At 38.1% G+C, this 22,851-nt stretch overlaps 2 protein-coding genes across 2 annotated transcripts; both read left to right on the forward strand.

Annotated features, from left to right (window-relative positions):
• Positions 1-6,325: 6,325 nt before the first annotated feature.
• Positions 6,326-6,867, forward strand: LOC126591389 (monothiol glutaredoxin-S6-like). The gene has a single exon (XM_050257065.1). The coding sequence runs from the start codon at positions 6,375-6,377 to the stop codon at positions 6,693-6,695; it is 321 nt and encodes a 106-aa protein (XP_050113022.1). The 5' UTR covers positions 6,326-6,374; the 3' UTR covers positions 6,696-6,867.
• A 5,440-nt stretch (positions 6,868-12,307) lies between these two features.
• LOC126591388 (monothiol glutaredoxin-S6-like) lies at positions 12,308-13,108 on the forward strand. Its single transcript, XM_050257064.1, has one exon. It carries the CDS (start codon positions 12,443-12,445, stop codon positions 12,764-12,766), a length of 324 nt encoding a protein of 107 aa, XP_050113021.1. The 5' UTR covers positions 12,308-12,442; the 3' UTR covers positions 12,767-13,108.
• Positions 13,109-22,851: the final 9,743 nt, after the last annotated feature.

Below are 22,851 nucleotides of genomic sequence, written 5' to 3' on the forward strand. Positions count from 1 at the left end.
AACACACCTTATGACTAACGTTCACAACCCTAATACAATTATGACACATGGCATAGCTATATCCTAACAGTAATGGGGCTACACATCAGGTGGCATCTTATGTCACGAGTGTGGGGGTTATCATATGTGGGATTGCTTTGAACCAAAGTGGTTGTTTAATTCTTTGGCTTCTGATGTAAACATTTCAATTCGTATCTAATAATATTTGCTCTTTGACAAAAAAAAAATTATATATATATAAAAGAAACTAGATCGAGTTGCAAAGGTAGAGTACTACAAACAAGTAGCACTCTTTAATATTTATCTAACCCTTTGGGGATGCTAAAGAACCACCCACGCCCGCATTTGTTAAATTCCACATATTTCTAGCATGATAGGAGGCTCATTTAACAAGCTATGTATAGCTTTGAGTTATAGCCAACCCGATAAAAAATTTTGACTCCGTCTCTACAAGCGAGGGTTCAGTTGTATATGTATATCATGTCTTTCATAAGGGCCAAGGGAATATTTTCTGTCCACTTACAGTTCCACACCCGATGATAGTACGTATCAGCTGAGATCATGTTCGTGATGTGGGGAATTAATATATACCCCAAATCGTATCTTGGGTTTTGTCAACCCTACCAAATTGGTGCAACTGCTTGCAGAAATAATCCACATTCATCGAGATAGCTTTTGTGAAAGCAATCTCTTTAGGAACCTCATGCATGCCGATCAAACCGGCCAATTATTTATCACACGTTTTGTTGTAAAGAATAAGAAAAGTTGGCTGAAATGAGGATTTTAGTATTTTAATTGTTGTTGATCAAAATCAAATAACGGCAAGTGGCGCTCTACTATTTAAATGTTAGCAATTGAAGTTCGTATTTATTCAGCCAATTTCCCATAGAAATAAACCATTTAAATGTTTGATAGGCTAGCAAAGTTGGATATGAAATGAAATAAGAGATATTTATTGATTTGGAATTTCTTCTTTTTTCCCCTTCCATTCTTTCTTGGATTTTCATGCTGCGAAGGGCCAAAGGGGCAAGATTAATTAATGAGTTGATGACCTTTAATCAGAATCTTACGTATCCAAATATTTTCTTTTCTTGACTTTAAATATAAGCTTTTCGGTTCTCTTCATTGGTCGAATAGGACGCGAATCTCGTTATCTTACTCATTAGATAAACCCAACTTCTTTATCCACTTAACTAGATATTCTTAAAAAAACCCAATCTTATGATTTTCATTGGGAAATTTTATTTAGACCCATTTATCCTCTTTCTACACCCAACTTATTATTTTTTATTTTTAAATTCCAAATGTGCCCAATAATTCTCTTTCTACACCCAACAAGAACAAAAAAATAATAATAATTTAACAATAGGCAACTCCAGCCATCTTATCTCTTCAAACCTCAACCACCTAGTTTCTAACCTCTCCAACTCCCCACTGCCACCTCCCTTACCACCCACAACAATTTGGAAATTAGAACAGTATTCCCAACAACCCCCAATTAAAAAAACCCAAAAGAAACATGTCAATATTTTTTTTCTTTTTTTTTTTGGAAAAATTAATAGTATTATTAACGTATGGTCCAACACAATTAGATTTGACACGTCAACAATTTCGGCATAATTCAGACATGTTAGAAGGACTGCATGGAAGAGAGAGCTATTGTGTGGCCGGCGAAATGTCAGGAAATGGACATTGATGACTAAGATCTTTGGGGGTTTCATTGTGGGTGATAAGAAGATGGCGGTGGGGGGTTGGGGAGGGGTAGAAATTGGCGGTGGTTAGGGTTTGGAGTGATGGCATGGCCCGGGACTTCTAGTGTTGGAATTTTATATTTTATATTTTTGTTCTTTTTCACTATGGGTGTAGAAAGAAAATTGTTGGGCAGATTCGGAATTTCAAGATTAAAAACTATAAGTTAGGTATAAAAAGAGAATAAATAGGTCTGAATAAAATTTCCCTTTTCATTTCACTTAATTATTAATTTTTGATACATGAATATTCTACACTAAATTCATCAAAATTATAAAGAGAGATTCCAACTTGAATAGAAAAGAAAGAGCAGAATGTTTTAATCAATTGGCTAAGCTTAGGTCTGCTCACTTAATTATTAATTTAATTAGTGATAGGTATATGCAAAAGATGTTAATTAATGTCTGTCTATATATATCATTTTGGGTAAAGTACAAAAAACTACCTTAACTATTGGTGTCACGACACTTTCATACCTCATCTTTTAAAATTGACAATGTCATACCTCATCTTATGAATTTGTGCCAATGTTATACCTTCCGTTAGTTTGGCGTGAATTTCTCAATTAAATACTGACGTGACTTGATCCGGGACCCATTTTCTATTAAAAAATTATTAAAAACTAAAAAAAAATCATTTAATATTTTTTAAATATTAAAATAATAAATAAATAAAAAAGAAAAAAAAAAGACCAACAATCAATTCGTCCCCTTCCCCCTTCTCTCTCTTCTTCCCCTTCCTGCAAGTTCAACCCAGAAAAAAAGAAGAGAAAAAAAAAAAAAACCAATTTGTCTTCCCCGCTCCCCACCCCCTCTTCTCCCCGCACTCACTCTGTGCACCCAACCTCCCCACCTTCCCACCCACCCTCTGCACCCAACCTCGCACCCACTACATGCAACAACAAAAAAAGAAAAAGAAAAAAAAAAGCCCAGAAAAAAATCCAGATCTCGTTGAGGTGGAATCGAGAAACCTTCGCCAAGCCAATTTCGAAGGTTTAGAACTTGGGCGCGGAGAAAATGGGGGGAATGGATGTGGAGAGAGGAGGGTGGGTACCGGGGGGGGCAGGATGGACGAACTGGGTGTCCTTTTTTTTTTTTTTTTTTTCCTTCTCTCTTCTTCTTCTTCTTCTTTTGCAGATTGGGTGGGTTGGGGGGGTGACACACCCCGATCTTGGAATCAAGGCGTGCTGGCCGTCACGTGGGCGTGACGTAACCAAAAGTGCGATGCGGAAGCAATAGGTAAAAGAAATACGAAGGAATAAAAACCAACTACTAGCAATAATATCCAACTAACATGCTAGAGTGAGTTTAAGTATGAAACACACATAATCAGAGCATAAGTACTAGGTGCAATCAAGTAAGACCATTACTAAATTACAACACCCGAATGTGAGTCCTACATTTAAGTAGTATGTCAGAACGCCGTGGGGATCCTCGTGAGTCACCAACACTGCTAATTAGAACCTGGAGGGGCGCAAAACAAGATTGAGTGGGTCAGTAAAACAAAGCTTTTCGAAAATATTTCGTTTAATAATACATCTAACCCCTCGCTGTAAAACATGTATACTTTCCCAGAAAATAGTATATGTATAGCCATATATAACAGCAAATAACTCAAATCACAAGTCTTTAACACTTTTCATGAAATATGCCATGCTATGCTTCAAAACATAATAAGGATGCATCAATATAACAGATGAAATACGAAATCAATCGGAGACCCTGCAGCTGTCATGTACGGTTAATTCTATAGCTCAATATCCAACCCAACCGGAGTCACCACTGTGACCTGTATGGCACTACTCTGCACATAAATCGGAACTACCTGAAGTAGTCTATACGACAAGAATGGTGTAAGAATACGCTCTAGTGCTTCTCTCATCAACAGCTGTATAATAATCTAAAGTCACCTACAAGTCGAAACCACCTCTAATGGTCTGTATGACATGCACCTACTTGGATCCAAGGTGAGCATGTGGTGCATGGTGAATAATATAAGCACTAACACCAGGGGTGCAGGTTATGAGCTCTCAACACAATTTACATCATCAATAAATCACATGAACAACATAAAACTCACCTGATACTCACATGTGCGTCCACAGCACCATTTCACATATATGCATCAAGTACTAATTCATATAATTCATATATTATGCATGCATGGCATTTTAAAACACACTTTCATTTAAATTCAATTTCTGGGAAAAATCAGTAGTATATAAGTATAAACAGAAAATAACTGCCCACTCACTGGTATGTCGAAGGGTCGTAACCCCCGTGACGCCATTGAATGCACTCGTCCTCGGGATGGTATCACCTATATGCGAAACAACTATAAAAACGTTATTTAAAAGCACATAACCAACAACACGTAATAATTTCTCATACGTTGCTCAATTTGGGTATATGAATATACCACAGTGACATACTCGACGTCACGGACGTCGAGATATTTTTAGAATAATTTTTCACCGTCACACGTGCCCCCACGCCCCAGGAGAGGCACGGTGCTACGCGCCCCCACGCGCGTCATCCCCTACCTCCAGACGCCGAAAAATCTCGCCGGTGCCGCAAAACTGGGTAAACCTGCAACTCCCATTTTCTCGCTCGATTTCGCACCATTTTCCACGAAATTTTCACCAAAATGTCACAAATCACGAGAGGAAGAAGGCTATACCTTTTAAAACTTCCAAATCCTTCGAAAACTCGTCGGGATAATTTCACCAAAACTGGCCACCTTCGAACTAGGGCTTCCCGAAGTCCAAAACTTCCAAACAAACGTCCCCGAGCTTCGTGGGAACCTCCTTAAGATCCATGTGAGCTTGAATTGTCCTAAAAACCAACCATTACAAAGTTCGTGAATAGTGCTCAATTCGGACCTTGAGTTTTCAACGTGAAATTGAAAGGTTTCTTACCTGAAATGGGTATGGATGTGTTCGTAGGGTCCTCACGAACACAATGATGCCCTCGAAACCTTCGATCCGTGCCTGGATGTTTGCGGGTGAGTGTGTCCGTACAATTCGAAAGGAGAGAGATAGAAACTGAGAGGGAAGAGAGATACGGGATAGGAGAGAGAGTGAGGTTGGCTTTGTGTGTGTGTCCTCCTAAGTCCCTAGCCACACAATTGCAAACAATTTTAATCCACTTAATTTATTTTCCAAGAACTTAGGAGAGTATGCAATATTCAAATAAACATGTCACACACCTTAGCAACCTTTAAGGGTAATTCCATCATTTCACATCCACGATAAATGAAATTTCGGGACGAGCTATGACAGGGGGGGGGGACGAACCCTTTTTTTTTTTCCTTCTCTCACTTCTTCTTCTGCAGGTTGGGTGGGGGATGGGGGGACGGACGAACTCGGTTTCCATTTTTTTTCTTTTCTTCTTCTTCTTCTTCTTCCTCCTCCTTTTTTTTGGGTTGCAGGGGATTGGGTTTGTGGTAGGGGGAGGGGGGACGAACTGGGTTTGGTTTCGGTTTTTTTTTTTTTTTCTTCTTCTTCTTCCTCCTTCTTCTTCTTTCTGGGTTTGTTGGGGGAGGGGGGACGAAATGGGTTGGGTTTTTTTTGTTTTTTTGGTTTTTCCTTCTTCCTCCTCCTCCTTCTTCTTTCTAGGTTGCAGGAAGATGGGGAAGAGAGAGAGGGGGGAGGGACGACTTTCTATTAAAAATGGGAAGAGAGAGAGAGATAAGAGAGTTTTAAAAAAAAAAAATTTAATTTTTAATTATTAAAAATATATTTAATTATTAGTTATTGGATCCTCCATGTAGCCACATCAGCACTTAACAGAAAAATTAACAGAAAAACTGACAGAGGTATGACATTGGCACAAATTCTAAAGATGAGGTATGACATTGTCCATTTTAAAAGATGAGATATGAAAGTGTTGTGACACCAATAATTGAAGTAGTTTTTTGTACTTTACCCTATCATTTTTTTTTTGTACGATAAGGGTAACTCAGAGATTTTATGCTGCTGTAACAATTTGCATGCAATATATATGTTATGCAACTTGTTTATTCCATGTCCTTCATCGCTAATTCGAAATAACAAGTTTTACCTCTACTTTTTCAGAATGCTGGTCTGACACATGCATGAACAAATCCGTCTAGAAGGAGTAATTCAACTCTTTATAAACATAGGGGTGTGCTATCCACACACATCTTTTTACTTCTCACACACCCATTGTTAATTTATGTCCGTTGATCTTCTTCATTTCATCTGATTCTACGGTCGAAAATTAGAAGGGTGTGTGAGAAGTAAAAAGGAATGTGTGGATATCACACCCCTAAACATATATAATGTTACTTAATTTTTCGATGTGAAATTCACATTCTTAAGATTCAATCATGTCCTACACAAAACCAGTAACCCAGCTAGGGCTACCATCAAGTAACATGCATGCATAAAGGGTAATTTGGGAATCAGATTACAGTATCCTACTATCCCTAGCTAGCTAACTTTAATCTTTTATTCTGTGAATAAAACTAAAATATCGCAAATCCTACCACACTGAATAATTAAACAGTATAAATAGACCTATAATGCACCTCAAGTTCCTCACCAAGAAAAAACTTCCAAGTACAATTTTAACACACATTCACAGATCAAGTAATATCTAGCGATGGACACGGTGGCGAGATTGGTGGATGAGAAGCCATTGGTGATCTTCAGCAAGAGTTCTTGTTGCATGAGTCACTCTACAAAGTCATTCCTACGTGGGTTCGGAGCAAACCCTACAATTTACGAGCTGGATCAAATGCCTAACGGGCAGCAGATCGAAAGGGCACTGCTGCAGCTTGGTTGTCGACCAAGTGTACCTGCTGTGTTCATAGGGCAGCAGTTCGTGGGCGGTAATAATACGGTCATGGGTCTCCATGTACAGAATCGGCTAGTCCCTCTGCTCATGAGAGCTAAAGCTATTTGGATTTGGAACGACCAGTAGTATATATGGACTTAATTAGAGTATTAAGAGATATCTACTGAACCCTTAACCCTAAACCACCGGCTTTATGAAGGTGCCGGTTCGATCTTTTTGTACTTTGATCTAGGTATATGAGTACTAAATGAGAACTTCTGTCACGTTTTTTATGAATACTGGATTTCATATACTTCTAGCTCTCTGCCTCCTTAATTTCGTCATTTTTGTCGAAATTTTAATTATGTATTGTATTTGAATACGAAATGTAGTGAGTTTGAAGAGGAACACTCTGTCTATCAAGGCAATCCACTGCAATATGACATTAAGCAACCCACCCACTTTTTATCTCAACCTTAAGTTCGAGAAATACATTAATTGAGAATCCTTTAGATTTTGTTTTATGAACTATATATAGATCATTGACACCTTCTTATGAAATATAAACTCTAGATAATTAAGGTGAAAAATCTGGATACTCTTGTTAATGATGATTCGGATTACAACTCTTCTTACGTTTGTACCTTTACCAGTAGCGAGCCACCGGCTATTTGGTCCCAAGACAAATCTGCACATATATGCATGGCAGTGAGAGAGTTTTGTGGTCCAACTTGCTAGCATGGTAACGTACGTATACGTTTGAGAATTAGATTCTGTGAGGTTTGAGCTCGGAAGATTTAAGCTACTTGTACAATGTGATAAAATTTGTATATTAGCTATATTGCGGTAGTATTTTAGATATTGTCACTCACGTACTATCATGTGAGAAAACCGTATGCCATGTGTATTTTATTTGAAATTCCCCTATAATGACTCTCTTATGAAATGCCGTCATAATAACATTCTTATTATGTAGAAGAGCTGGAGAAGGATTGTATGGAATGACCGAACAAATACACCATTATTGTAGCGTTTCAAATCGATAATGTGATGCTATATATGTATATATAAATTTTTCATTACATAACATTATATTATTGCTCAAAACGCCACGATATCAGTGTACCCACTCCATACAAGTCTCTTCCGTGGAGTTGATGATCCAATGATGATCATACTATGAATAAAAACGTGTTGCATGATAGGTCCCAGCGATGCTCACATCCCGTGAAAATGACAAGAAAACATGTGGAATAGGGAATAGGGAACCACGTGATGACAAGGAAAAGAAGAAAAGAACAACTTATTAGAGCTTTACACGTAAAAAGATGCCATATCGGGAATTTTCTGACGTTGCTAAACTTCATTTTGTCTTGGGTTTTAGCTGTGCTGCAAATAACGTTGATTTTCTCTCTGGTGGAATATTTAATTTTGAACCTAAACAAAATAGATGTATATGATATATAGGCTGTAAACTCGATCATAATGTTTGTGATGCCACGAACCGTCCTTGCAATCTTTACATACATTCTTGTTTGATATATACAGTCACCAATTATCCAGAAGAAAAAAAAAGAAAAATTCAAACTTCTCGTCCTACCACAATATAGTTATTCTTGTGCATGCAGACTATTGAAATAAAAAAAAACCACGTATCATGAATTAAAAATGGAGCTACGAGCTTATATAGTTATTTTCCTGTCGCAAATTTCTGAATCCAATAGTTGTCCACTATAAATCAGCATTAGTACTGTCTTTAATTTAATTACATGTGCAATTCAATAGGTGTGATGTTTTATACAAAAGTCGACATCAATGCAATTAGTAATGAAATGATTCAATATAAGAGAAAGGATAATGCTAGCTAGTTAGCCTAATTTTAAAACCAAACTCCAAACAATGATGTGTCACCAGTTGAATATAAGCACGTTAATCAACACTTAAGTAATAATCCAATTATCAACCACATCATTTGGCTTACAAAATTTAGTTTAAAAATTTAGCATTACCATAAGAGAAATTTAGCTTCACTAGATTTATGATGTGAGGCATACTCTTCAACATCTTGAAATGCGAAAGCTTTTTGAAAAATCAAAAGAATATTATGAGATTTAAAGTAAGAATATATATGATTGTAAATTAATAAGCTCAGGTATCAGATTCATATATTATCAATCGTAACTGCAAAGTGCAGATAAATCTACAATAACAATGTCTTATTCCATTAAATGAGGTCGGTTGTTTGAATCATATAACGCTATTGCGCTCAGTTTTACGTCAAGTATTTCATTAACTCCAAATACTCTATAGCAAATGACTTGAAACCCTAATATCAGTTGCATGCATTATGCTCTTGAAACCCCCATATCAGAATAAAGATCAGACAAAATCAATTATGTTGATCATAATTCAATTGAACTTTAATTAATTCATCCGGAAAGCTATATACCTTCGAATGAGACGATATATACTAATTAATAAGTGGCATTTGCAATAAGAACGATCGTACGTCCAAGTTCTTTATTCAAATCTTGATTTAGTTTCTTTTGATTGGACTATTCTACAAAAGGTGCGTACAAAATTCTTAAAGGTTGTATTATCTCCTTAAGTTATCATTCTTCGTCGACTAGGTAATGACTCGAGTTTGATTATAGGGGTTAAAGATCCTTGTTTGACATCAATGCTCACTAGCCAATATAAAATAAAAAAATTGCTACGGAGTAAGATTGGCTGTTATTAGGACTTCAGTAAAAGAGCATCATAGCATTGTCACACTTTTTTAACTTTTAGGCACCCTTTTTTCTTTTTTACTTTTTATCACCTTTAGCAATAGTTACGCTCACGCTTGGTCATTTGATTGTCAAATTTTGTGGGCACATATTGCAAAATGAGCTATGAGGTGATTTTCGAAATAAGCTATGAGGTTACAATGTTCTCACATTGCACTATGTTGTATCAATTTACACATTTTGTCTCTTTGAATATATAAGCATCCATTGAATTGATGATTTTTTTTTTTTTTTGTCAAAGTGGTGTAAATGTAGCTTACATGTTGCCTATATATAAGAGTCGCAAGCTCACCATGTCATCAATTTAATAAATTATCATACAATCAATTAGAGATTGAAGATACAAATTGAAGAAGTTGAAGTACCACCATAAAACCAATTGGCAATATGGAGAGTAGTCCAACTTTTTATTAGTTGAAAGTTGTTACATATTCAACCACATGAATACAATAAAAATTTAAGTTTATGATGATTTCTATATCCAAATGTGACTAGCCAAATTATAGTGTTTAGCTATGTAAAAAGTGCATGAGTCCGTTGTAAAATATGTTTGAAAACATATAGGTTCTCAAGAAAATAGCAAGCTTGTAGTCATAACATTGGATGCCTAAATCGCAGGAATATTTTTGCTCATATTTAATGGTGATGCTTATCACTCTATTTAGCACTGTTAGATGAGTTTAAATTTTGAGATTTGTGAAGTAGATAGACACACATCTCAAAATTTAAACTTATCTACCGATAATAAATAGAGTGATGAGCATTACCACAGCTTGAGGAAGCGAGCAAATTGCAACCTAAATAGCTCATATTTAGAGATTTGAATCCCATTCGGATTCAAATTGTGGGAATCCTAGGAATCCTCACATTATAGCCGTTTATCGTATATCATGTGATTAAAAATCATTTTGAATTTTATTATTTAAAATTAAACATAAATGGTACCTAACGAAAACTTATCGCACGATATACGATAAACAATCACAATATAAGAATCCTCACAAAGATGATCCAAAAAAGATCTTCATCCTACGTTTAGCATCTCTTAAATTGATTATAAAAAAAAATTAAAAAATAAAAACACACATGTTAGTTTACTACTTTTCGATAAAGTGGGGTCTAGGTCCTTGAGGTATCTTCTCCTACTTGTACGGTAATCACGTGGATTAATTAAAAGAAGAAAGATTAACCTTATATCAAGAATATTTTGTCAACGAAAAAAATAAAGAGCATATCTTGTCCCTCACAAAATCTCTTTAACAATCGCTTTCGGTTTGCTTCGACTGAAATGGATGGGAATCTTTTGCCCCTTCGGATAAACCCATCTTCTTTCTCCACCTCAGTAGAATATAGAGCAGATGCTCCAAAATGGATAGAGCAGAAAGATGGTGTTCTTTATTTCGATAGGATAATATTTGCATTTTCTTTATTGGGGGATAAGCTCATTCCCACTTACGAATATTGTATGCTAGCTGTAATTAATTTATAATTAGAGCCGTTCAAAATTTTAATTTTGTTTTGAAGATCATCTCGATAAAAATTATTTCAATCAGAGATCATTCAGTCATTCAAATGTATTGACGGTGTAGGTACTAAGTAACGTATTTATAATGAACCGTTCAATTTTTTTAACATGTTTGGATGATTAATCGATCTCCAATTCAAATGATTTTTTGTAAAAGTGATCTTCAAATGAAGATTAACAAATTAAACAATTCCAATCCTTAATTTTATTCGATCAAAATATATTATTAGTAAATAAAGAGATATGTGCAGCCCTACATGGAGGGTGCAAGTATTATCCATTTTGATATATGTCCAAAAGTTTTATTACCATAAATTCCAATTTTTCCACCTGCTGGTGAATGTGAACATGCTAATGCCCTTTGGGTCTCAATGACATCCTCCATTGAAAACCCTAGCTTTATTCAATAGTATTAGAGCCCCTTGGGAATTCTTATTCAAAAATCGCTTCAGCAGTTCTGCTCATAAGTTCCTATTAGAAGTGTTTTTATAATAAATCTATTTGAAAAATCTATTAGAAATCTAAGTACTTCCTAGAAAAATACTTAGAAGTGCTTTCTTAAAAAACACTTGACTAAGCCCTGGTTTGATATTGAGGTGATTCTAAAAAAAATGGCTATTAAAACAAGCTGGGAGTTTTTTTATGTTTGGTAAACATTCAGCTTCAGTTTTTTTTCACATTTGTTGGTTAAAAAAAAAGCCAAAAACACAAAACTGCAAAACCCAGCTTTGAAAAACCAACTTTTTTCACATCTGTTTTACATAAAAGTTTATCAACCACTATAATACTGCTTTTTTTTTTTCAAAAGCATTTTTACAAAAAAGTTTACCAAACACTCTGCTGCTTTATTTCACAGCTGCTTATTCTCACATCACAGCAGAAGTAGTTTTTTTTTTCAAAGCACAGCAATACCAAACCAGCCCTAAGAGTCTATAGAAAACGCTTATATGACAAAGAAGCATATTAAACCTTTCCAGATTGCTGCTAAAGAAAATTTAACTGTTTTCTACAATAACACTTGAAGTGCTTCATTCTTTTTCTGGAAACACTTCCAAGAGTACTTTTATGACAAGTTGGCAAACGTGGCTACAACAAATTGTTCCAATCGAGTCTTAGTGTCCTTGTGACAAAAGTACCACCCACTCTTCTTTCGAAATGAACAAATGCAATGATCGTGTCCCAAGTCTAAGTTTGTTCTTTACCACTTTCAATTTTCTTGGCAAAATGCTGCCAAAATTGTTTTTGGCTATCTGAAAATATTTTTAGCCATTTGAAACACTTTCAAATTGTCGTACGTATTTCCGTACAGCAGAGGTTTTATAAAAGCTAAAAAAAGCTGTTATTACACAAGGACATTTCCAAAGGACTACAGTAGCTTGAAGAGAGCCGAAACGGGTCTTTATCAACTAATGATTCTATCTGCTCCATCTGTAAAGCATGCAATGCACTATAAATAGACCAATCGAGTGTTCTAAGTTCCTCACAGGAAGCTAGCAAGCTCGACTAACTCACTTCACAATCTTCACACCCCTCACATTTCCATACCCTTTTAATCGTTTGTTTCCAGGCTCTGACTCGCAATGGACACGATAACAAGCATGGTGGCCCAAAAGCCGGTGGTGATCTTCAGCAAGAGCTCTTGTTGCATGAGCCACACCATCAAGTCACTCATATCGAGCTACGGGGCAAACCCAACAGTGTATGAGCTAGATGAAATGCCAAATGGGCAGGCTATTGAAAGTGCACTAGTTCAGCAGCTCAAGTGCCAACCAAGTGTGCCGGCCGTTTTCATAGGGCAACAGTTTGTAGGCGGAGCTGATCGGGTCATGAGCCTCCAAGTCAGAAACCAGCTTGTCCCAATGCTCATAAGGTCCAATGCTATTTGGGTTTGGACTAGAACCTGAATGACATCCTCATATATCTATAACATAAGTTATACTCTAAAATCCAGACCTACACTACTTACCAAAGCTCAAATAACAGTTTTTCTATTCCCTCGTAGCATTTATCCCTTCGGTTGGTATCATGAACGGGAGTCGGTATGAAGTCAATGTATACTCTATCGAGCTAAGCTTTTTTCACCTTCTTTATCTTGTACTAGCACTACCCTTGACTTCTGCTTTGTCTGGGCAAGGCTGAAGTTAGTTCCTCTTGTTGAAGAGAATGAGCTTGTATGTTTTTAGTTCCTGTAATCTCCCTTTACTGTATGCATGTTTAACAAAAGCAGAGAGTACTCATATGCTTAACCGCAATAGTTCTACAACTGCTCAGCATACATCCTCGACCAAGATTTACGCGAGTCACAAAAATATGAAAACTTATAATGCTGAACTTACCTCATGCTCAAAGGAAATCCATCGAAAATAGGACCTTAAGTGTCATGGTTGTTGAGAGTTGTCCCACATCGGTAAGGGACAAGGTTTGCTATGTGCTTATATGATCTTGAGTTACTTCCCATATTGCCAATTGGTTTTATGATAGAACCCCAATTTCATCATGGTATCAAAGCGGGTTGTCTTTGTGTGAAGCCAAACGGCCACACGCGCTCCACATCACCTAGTTGTTGTCCATGTGTAGGCTTGAAAATACGCCACATGTGCGGGGGCGTGTTGAGAGTTGTCCCACATTGGTGAGGGACAAGGTTTGCTAAGTGCTTATATGGTCTTGGGCTACTTCTCATAATGCCAATTGGTTTTATAGTGGAATCTCAATTTCATCAATGGTTAGGATGCCACGAATCGATCTTGCATTTTGCTTTACTCTATTCTGAAAAATATATTCACTAAAGGTCATTCCCCCATAAGCTGTAGCACATCTCAAAACTTCCTTCTTAGTCACAGTTATGGATAAAAATTCATTTCTGTAAAATAACATGCAAATGTTAGGAATAAATACGATAAGATTTAGACAGATCATGAGCATTCGGAGGGGAACAAACAAATTCAGTTCTCAGAGATCATAACTACAACCGGCATATACATATGCAGATTTTTATTACCTTATCCATGTCAACATTACAGAGTGTGCCCATAATTTAACATCTGTGAAAGATGGGATGTATGGATACTTCACTAAGTTACTAACCGAGTAATTATTTAAACTAAACAAAATAACGCATTTCCTTCTTCATCAAAAAACATAACAAACGAAACTAGGAAAGAAATACAGCACTGCACATTGGTGACAGATTCTAACTTCTCACAAAGAGCGAGAGGGTGAAGAAACCTTCCTTCAATTTTGGTGAAAAGCTCTGCTGAGGAAGAGAGAAGTTTATGTATTAAAATTAGTTTGATTGTTCGATATCGATTACCCATGAAAAATGGCTTGAGCAGATGCAGATCCTTCACTTCTGAATATAGTCATTTAAGAACGGATTTGTCTGCTCTAGGATTGCATTCCGTCACCAGTTTTCCACTGCCCTCTGAACCGTAGTATTTGCCTTGCTTGTCTCTTCAGCAGAGAACTTGTGTTCTATGATTCCTAAAGGTCTCGCTCCAGCTTCCTAAGCAACAATAAACATGAAATAATCCCAATTAAATGCAAACGAAAAATAAGATGACATAGTAAGAAAAAAAACTCGCAAAATATAGAAAGAAAGACGTCAAGCACACAACTGACATTCAGCAGAAACATCACTCCCTTCTCTCAGATACATAACTTTTAAGGCCATCACACGGCTAAGGACACAGTTTTCGTTTAATTCATGACCCCAACAGATGAAAAACCACACAATTATAAAAAGGGAAGTTTAACGAAAAGCTCTCGATATTGTTCAGTTTAACGAAAAGCCATATTTAATCAAACTTTGTACTATTCACTTTACCCTAAATTTTGTCATTATCGTTAAAACTTAAAGTTTTCTTGCCCTTTTCATTAGTTTTCCTTAATACAATCATGAAGGTTTTAACGAAACACTTCGAATTCCCCTGTCATTACAAAGGGAGATTAAACGGGGAAAGCAGTTCCTTCACCACAGCAGCAAGAAATTTCAACTTGGGAATACGGCACGATCAGTGTCAGGCCAGCGGGTTAATCTTAGATTAATCAGTTCACCCACTCTACGAAACATGACAGCAATGCAAATACCGGAAAGCTGCAAATTTCTTTCTTTTAGCATCCATATAAACATCCCAGCTTGAAACTCTTACTGAGAATTTTACAGCTGAAAGTAAATTAATTTTACCAAACAAAATCCCATATGCCCTAGATCAATCTAATAAATCTGGGATATACAGAAACCGAAACCAAACAGACAAATTTAAATTCAAAGCCTTAAACTTTAAAGGAAAGTTAGGGTTAATTAAACAAAAATTTAACTGCAGAACAACCAAGCAGGTTTAGAATCGAATCATCAGCAATTTTTTTGGAATCGTTCGAAAACCCTAAAATTGAAACGAAGGAACCTGAATAAACAGGTGTTGCAGGTTCCAGGGATGCTCACATCATGCGAAAATGACAAGAAATCATGGAATAGGGATTAGGGAACCATGTGATTGTTGAATTGTAATCTTGTCCTGGTCCAAGATAATTGATCCGGCTCATGCACAAAGAAAGATTCATGCACATGCTAGAGAGTTCTAGCAAAGTTCAAGTTTGTGGAATGCATGCATAAATATCTAAGACTTTTTGTAGAAAAATCTAGAATATTATAAAATTGTGTTGTTGTTAAGTATTAGCTAGAAAGTTCTAGCAATGCCAAAATTGGCAAACCTTGCCTATAAATAGGTGAGGTGCTAAGCTATGTGATGTAACAACCAAGAGAGCAAGTAGTAAGAAGTGAGAGTGCCAAGTGAGAAGTGAGAAGAAGCAACAAAGCTTCTAATAGTGTTTGAGTGTTTCATCTTGTACTAGTTTGTGAGTGAATAAAAATTTTGTGTAATACATTGAGTGTTCTTTCTTTTTCTTGCCTATCAATTCCGCTGCGTTACATTCTTCTTTGTGAGATAAACAACTCAAAAGTAATGAAGTCTTTTTAAGCCCCAACAAAGTGGTATCAGAGCCAACGCTATGGAAGCCTTCCAAGTTCCAATACTCGACAACAACTTCGATAATTGGAGTATCAAAATGAAGGCCCTTTTGGGAGCACATGATGTCTGGGAAGTCATGGAGAAAGGCTACACTGAGCCAGAAGATGAAACTACTATGTCCTAACCCCAGAAGGAGAGTTTGAAATATTCAAGAAAGAGAGACAAGAAGGCTCTCTACCTCATCTACCAAGCATTAGATGACAATGGCTTTGAGAATGTCTCAAGTGCAACCTTTGCCAAGCAAGCAAGGGAGAAGCTTCAAACCTCTTACAAAGAAGCCGAACAAGTTAAAAAGGTTCGTCTTCAAGTATTAAGAGGTAAGTTCGAATCTTTACAAATGAAAGGGTTTGAATCAATCTCCGACTATTTCTCAAGAGTCTTAACCATTTCTAATCAATTAAAAATAAACAGTGAAAAGTTGGAAGATGTTAGAATTATGGAGAAGATATTACGCTCGTTGGACCCCAAATTTGAGCACATTGTCGTGACGATTGAAGAAACTAAAAACTTGGAAGAAATTAGTATAGAGCAATTAATGGGGTCGCTACAAGCATGTGAAGAGAAACATAAGAAGAGGCAAGGGAATGATGAGCAGCTCCTCAAGAATCATGTTCAGCCAAAGAAGAAAAAAGGAAGCTTCGACAACGAGAAAAGCCAATACGAAAGAAGTCGTGGCCGAGGTCGTAGACATGGGCGTAGATATGGACGTAGACGTGGTTGGAACTTCAACGACCGTAGCAACTACGAAAGAGGAGAAAGCTCAACAAAAGGTCATAGAAAAGGATGCTCAAACTTGAGGTATGAAAAATCTCAAGTTCAATGCTACAATTGTCAAAGATTTGGGCATTATGCTTGGGAATGTAGAGCTTCAAGCAACAGACCTGATGAAAAGGTCAATTATGTGAAAGAAGAGAAAGAAGATAATGGCATTGTGCTACTAGCGTGCAAGAACAATGATGGAGACCAAGACTATACATGGTACATTGACATCAGCGCCAGCAACCACATTTGTGTAAGAAAAATCATGTTCGTAGAGCTTAATGAATCGGTGAGTGGCAACGTTTCTTTTGGAGACGAATCCAAAATACCCGTAAAAGGAAAATGTAACATCCTTATTCCCATGAAAAGTGACGGTCACCAATTAATTTCAAATGTCTACTACGTGCCCAATATGAAAAACAACATTTTGAGCTTGGGTCAACTTTTAGAAAAAGGTTACGATATTCATATGAAAAATTATAGCCTTTTTCTTAGAGATGACAAAGGAAGATTAATTGGCAAGGTAAAAATGTCAAAGAATAGGATGTTTCTCGTGAACATTCAAAATGATGTTGCAAAATGTCTCAAGATATGTTACAAAGACATATCCTGGCTTTGGCATCTTCATTTTGGGCATCTTAATTTTAGGGGATTGGAGTTATTGTCCAAGAAAGAGATGGTGAGAGGCTTACCTTGCATCAGTCACCCTAATCAAGCTTGTGAAAGATGTTTACTTGGGAAACAGTTCAGGAAAAGCTTTCCAAATGAGTCGACCATAAGAGCCCAGAAGCCACTCGAGCTCATTCACACCGATGTATGCGGTTCAATAAAACCAAGCTCTTTGGGTAAAAATAATTATTTCCTTCTCTTCATTGATGATTTTTCAAGGAAATCCTAGGTGTATTTCTTGAAGCAGAAATCAGAGGTATTTGGAGCATTTAAGAAGTTCAAAGCTGCCGGAGAAAATGAAAGTGGTTGCAAGATCAAAGCCATGAGATCTGATCGAGGAGGAGAATTCACTTCAAAGAAATTTCAAGAATTCTGTTAAGCTAATGGAATTCGTCGACCCTTGATAGTTCCAAGATCCTCTCAACAAAATGGTGTGGCGAAAAGAAAAAATTGAACCATCCTCGACATGGCTCGAAGCATGCTCAAAAGTAAGAGATTGCCTAAGGAGTTGTGGGCAGAAGCTGTAGCATGTGCTGTCTACCTATCCAATCGGTCTCCAACAAGAAGTGTGTGAGACTCCGCAAGAAGCATAGAGTGGAAGAAAACCATGTATCCCTCATCTAAGAGTTTTTGGAAGCATAGCCTATGTACATGTACACCAAACTCAACGACAAATGTAAAAAGTTCATCTTCATCATATATGATTCAAGTTCAAAATGCTATAAGTTGTATAATCCGAACAATGGGAAGACTGTGATCAGTCGAGACGTGATGTTTGATGAAGAATGAGAATGGGATTTTGGCTCTCATGCAAGCGATCTCAGCTTCTTTCCTCAGTTTGAAAAAGAGAATGAACAAGCAAAAGAGGTTCAACAAGAATCCACTACTCCACCTACTTCACCAACATCAACCAATCATGGTAATTCTCCAGCATCAGCATCATCAAGTGGGAGCCTAAATGAAAGAAAAGTACCACGCACAATAAGTATACGAGATCTCTATGAGCTAGCTGAAAGACTTCATAATCCTACGTTTTTCTGTCTCTTTGCTGATTGTGAACCAGTTGACTTCCAAGAAGCAGTGCAAGATACTAAGTAGAGGAAAACAATGGATGAAGAAATTGAAGCAATCCAGAAGAATGATACATGAGAACTCGCTATTCTTCCAAAATGACACAAAGCCATCAGAGTCAAGTGGATGTACAAGACAAAGAAAAATGTCAACGGAAATTTCGAAAGATACAAGGCGAGATTAGTGGCAAACGGCTACAGTCAAAGAGTCGGAATCGACTATGATGAGGTATTTGCACCCGTTGCTCGTTTGGAAACGATACGATTGCTAATTTCTTTAGCAGCTCAAAATAAATGGAAGATTCAACAAATGGATGTGAAGTCCGTTTTCCTAAATGGAGTCCTTGAAGAAGAAATCTACATTCAGTAACCATTAGGCTATGAAATCAAAGGGCATAAAGACAAAGTTCTGAAGCTGAAAAAAGCCTTATATGGGTTAAAACAAGCGCCACGAGCATGGAATAGTCGCATCGACAAGTACTTTCAGGAGAACAACTTCATCAAGTGCCCTCATGAACACGCTCTCTATGTCAAAGTCAAAGGTGAAGATATTTTGATTATGTGCTTATATGTGGATGATCTAATCTTCACCGGAAGTAATCCAAGCATGTTTGAAGAGTTCAAGAGAGTGATGACCAAAGAATTCGAGATGACCGATGTTGATGCACAAAATCAGCGAAGACTTTGGTACAACAGAAAGTGTCAGGTTTTGTGACCTTCGCTTGGTTGCTTCGGTCACTAGTGAGGATAAGTACGTAAATGAATAGAGACAGAGAAGCAAACACAGGATGTACGTGGTTCACCCAGATTGGCTACGTCCACGGAGTAGAGGAGTTCTTATTAGTAGTGAAGGGCTTACACAAGTACAAAGGATCAAGCTCTCAATTTAGTGAGTTCTTGTGAATGATTTAACACAAAATGGCATTAGGCAATATTGTGGGGGAATGACCCCTATTTATAGAAAAACTTGTAGCTTTGTCACATTGACATGTGTCATGTTATGATTGGTTCTTGATGTTGACACGTGCTGCGCTCTGATTGGCTTCTAATCTTGACACGTGTCGAGTAGTGATTGGCCTCCTGGTCGGAGGGGAACTCTTCTGGGTCCTTGACAGTATAGCGTTGGCCGGTGCTCGGTAGTTTCGGGATTGGTCAAGTATGGTACAAACAGTGCTCCCCTAAGTTCCCGAGTGAGGGAAACTCCTCGGTTGGGGACTTGCAAGATCCAATCCCTTGAGTAATCACGAAACTTCTAAGTACCGAAGTGTGGTCTGATCTTCATCTGCCCTTCTCTGGAAGTACTTTTCCTCCATCCGGGAATGGTGTATTTAGCTGATGTTGACGCACAAGGTAATGTATCAATTTCACTTGAAGCTTAGTTGTAGTTTCGGGCTTAGTCAAGTGTGATACAAACCCTATAGTAGGAGTCCCCCAAGTCGCCGAGCTAGGAGATCTGCCGAAAGAGGTGACAGACAAGGTAAGCAGTCAAACTTCCAAGTAAGCAACCCAGGATTAGAGGTTTGACTTCGGCTTCCGGTTGATTGTTCTCATTCTCCTTGTCTCTCATTCAACTGCCAGGATAAGGAGAAGCAAATGGATAAGAGATGATATGAGATACTTTTGCTTTTGAAGAAGTAACTTTCCACAGGCTTATTCTTGAACTGTGCTGGAGGGTTTTCTGGTGCCCTTCAGAGTATAAGGCCGACTCAAAAATTTGAGGGTCAAAACAAGTCCATCAAATCTATAGTACGTTCGACCTTGATGATATGGGATACTTTTGCTGTTGACGGAATAATGAATGTGGTATGGAAAGGTGTCGTGCTGTAGTGATCTGTTTCAGCTCACCGTTGAACCTTCTGCTTCAATCTTTTGCATGGCAGAAGTGGTGTGCAACCTTTGCATTTAAATGGTCCTTCAGAACATTCCTTCATAGTGACTCATCCACGCTTGGCAGCTTCAGTGTAAAGAGCCAATATTTGATCAACTGTCATGAGGTATTTGCCGGTGGAATTCGTGACCTTGACAGCAGTTGAGGATGAGTACTCGAGAGCAATGCTAAGTAAGCAACCAGGCAAAGGCTCCAGGCAGTCAGTTCCAAATTGGAGGTTTGATTTCAGGTTCCGACTGAATGCTCTCTTTCTCCTTGTCCTGCAGGTGTGGACAAGGACAAAGACAAAGATAGGGAGAAAGCATGATATGGGATACTCTTGCTTTCGACCCTGATGATATGAGATACTCTTGTTCTTGGTGTGGCTTATTTGCTGAGGTATTATCGGGGGGAAATAAAGCTGAGTATTTCGAGAGGTTATGTTGAGGGTGCCTTTTCGAATGCGAGAAAGGGTTGAGCATTTTTGCAGGTTTGCCTGTCCGTTGAGGAGGGAGGTCAATGTATATAGGGATTTCCCAATAACAAGTAGTAATGCTATTCCTTTACCCTTCTTGGTCACAGCAATGTAGTGGGAGCTGCCAGCTTCACGTGTTTTAATTTTGTCAGAGCACTTTGAAAAAGTGGTATGTGGTATCTGGAAAGCTGATGTTACGTGTGAAGATTACAGACAAGCTTTATCTAAGGAAATCTGGCTCTCGAAGTTCTGAGAGTTGTGCCTCTTCGGTTTTCGAACAAGCAATCCCGTCGAGGATCTGACTCTCGAGATTCGGAAAGCGGTGCTACTCCGGTTTTTTAGAAAGTAATTATGTTGGGAGTCTTTTCTCGAATGTGAGTAAAGGTTGGACGTTCTTGCCAACCTGTCTTGCCGCAAAACCCGGAGGTCGACACACATAGGGACTTTCCAGTTGTCAAGCAGTGGTGCTGTTCCTTTACCCTTATGGGTAATAGTAGGGTAGCTGGAACTTCGAAATTCTCGTGCCTAAACTTTGTCAGAGATCTTTGACAAAGTTATATGTGGTACCCGAGGAGTTGATGGTGCATATGGAGAGCGGTGATTGAACAGTAAGATTCACGTGCTTTCTACTTCACCAGAAATCTTCGACAGATTGCCCGTAATTTCCGCAAAGCTGAATGTGCATGTGACAGGTGCTGACGAGGCTGAAAAAGCAGGTGCTTCTTCGATTTCTGAGATCGGCCCTCGTGGTCTCTGAGCAGCCCAGCTTTTGAGAAAGCAAACGCCTCTTCGATTTCTGAGATCGGCCCTCGTGGTCTCTGAGCAGCCCAGCTTTTGAGAAAGCAAACGCCTCTTCGATTTCTGAAGCTCCGTCGAGTGCAGATTTTTATAGAGGCTGGCATTAAGTTCCACAGCACACTTGAATCTCTACCAGTAGAAGCTCAATTCTTGCACTTCTAAGATCTTGATTTGTCTGACCTCTTCCTTCTTCAACACATTTGAAAATGTCTGGACCCTCCGACCGTCGTTTTGACTTGAACCTTGGAGAAGAGACAGCCACGCCTTCTCCAGACAACATATGGCGCCCATCCTTCATATCCCCTACTGGTCCTCTTACCGTTGGGGATTCTGTGATGAAGAATGATATGACCGCTGCAGTGGTGGCCAGGAACCTTCTCACTCCCAAAGATAATAGACTACTTTCCAAACGGTCTGATGAGTTGGCTGTTAAGGACTCTCTGGCTCTTAGTGTTCAGTGTGCAGGTTCTGTGTCTAATATGGCCCAACGCCTATTTGCTAGAACCCGCCAAGTTGAATCATTGGCTGCTGAAGTGATGAGTCTCAAACAGGAGATTAGAGGGCTCAAGCATGAGAATAAGCAGTTGCACCGGCTCGCCCATGACTATGCTACAAACATGAAGAGGAAGCTTGACCAGATGAAGGAATCTGATGGTAAGGTTTTACTTGATCATCAGCGGTTTGTGGGTTTGTTCCAAAGGCATTTATTGCCTTCGTCCTCTAGGGTTGTACCTGGTAATGAAGCTTCAAATGATGAACCTCCAATGCCTCCTCCTTCTGGGGTTTTGTCAAGTACTGAGGCTCCGGATAACCACCCTCCGGTGCTTTCTCTTTCTGGGGCTCTACCGACTGCTGAGATTTCCCCTAAGCAACCTTTGTGAAGGCTCCCTTTTGTTTGTTTATTTTGACTCATGTATATGTACATATTTGTGGCTTATCGAAAATATTAATAAATAAGCTTTGCTTCATTTCAACATATTGTGTTAAATACACCAAAGCCTTCTTCATAAAGTTCTTTGAATTTTTGCTTTTGTTGAAACCTGTATTGTTGAAGCTTTGTGAGTGAAGCATGTAGTTTGAGGTAGTGTTCCCTTAATTTCCCGAGTGAGGAAAACTTCTCGGTTGGAGACTTGAAAAATCCAAGTCACTGAGTGGTTGTGAGACTGCCGAGTATCAAGGTGCAGTAGCATATGGTGGGAGTCCCCCAAGTCTTCAGGCGAAGAGAGTTGCCGAATGAGGTGTCTCGCATGTTACTAATTTGTCAAAGTAACGAATCCTTGTTTCGATGTCACACATTCGTATATGCTTTATCTAAAATTATTTC

Source organism: Malus sylvestris, chromosome 11 (genome assembly GCF_916048215.2).
Source record: "Malus sylvestris chromosome 11, drMalSylv7.2, whole genome shotgun sequence".
In the NCBI taxonomy this organism is placed as follows: domain Eukaryota; kingdom Viridiplantae; phylum Streptophyta; class Magnoliopsida; order Rosales; family Rosaceae; genus Malus; species Malus sylvestris.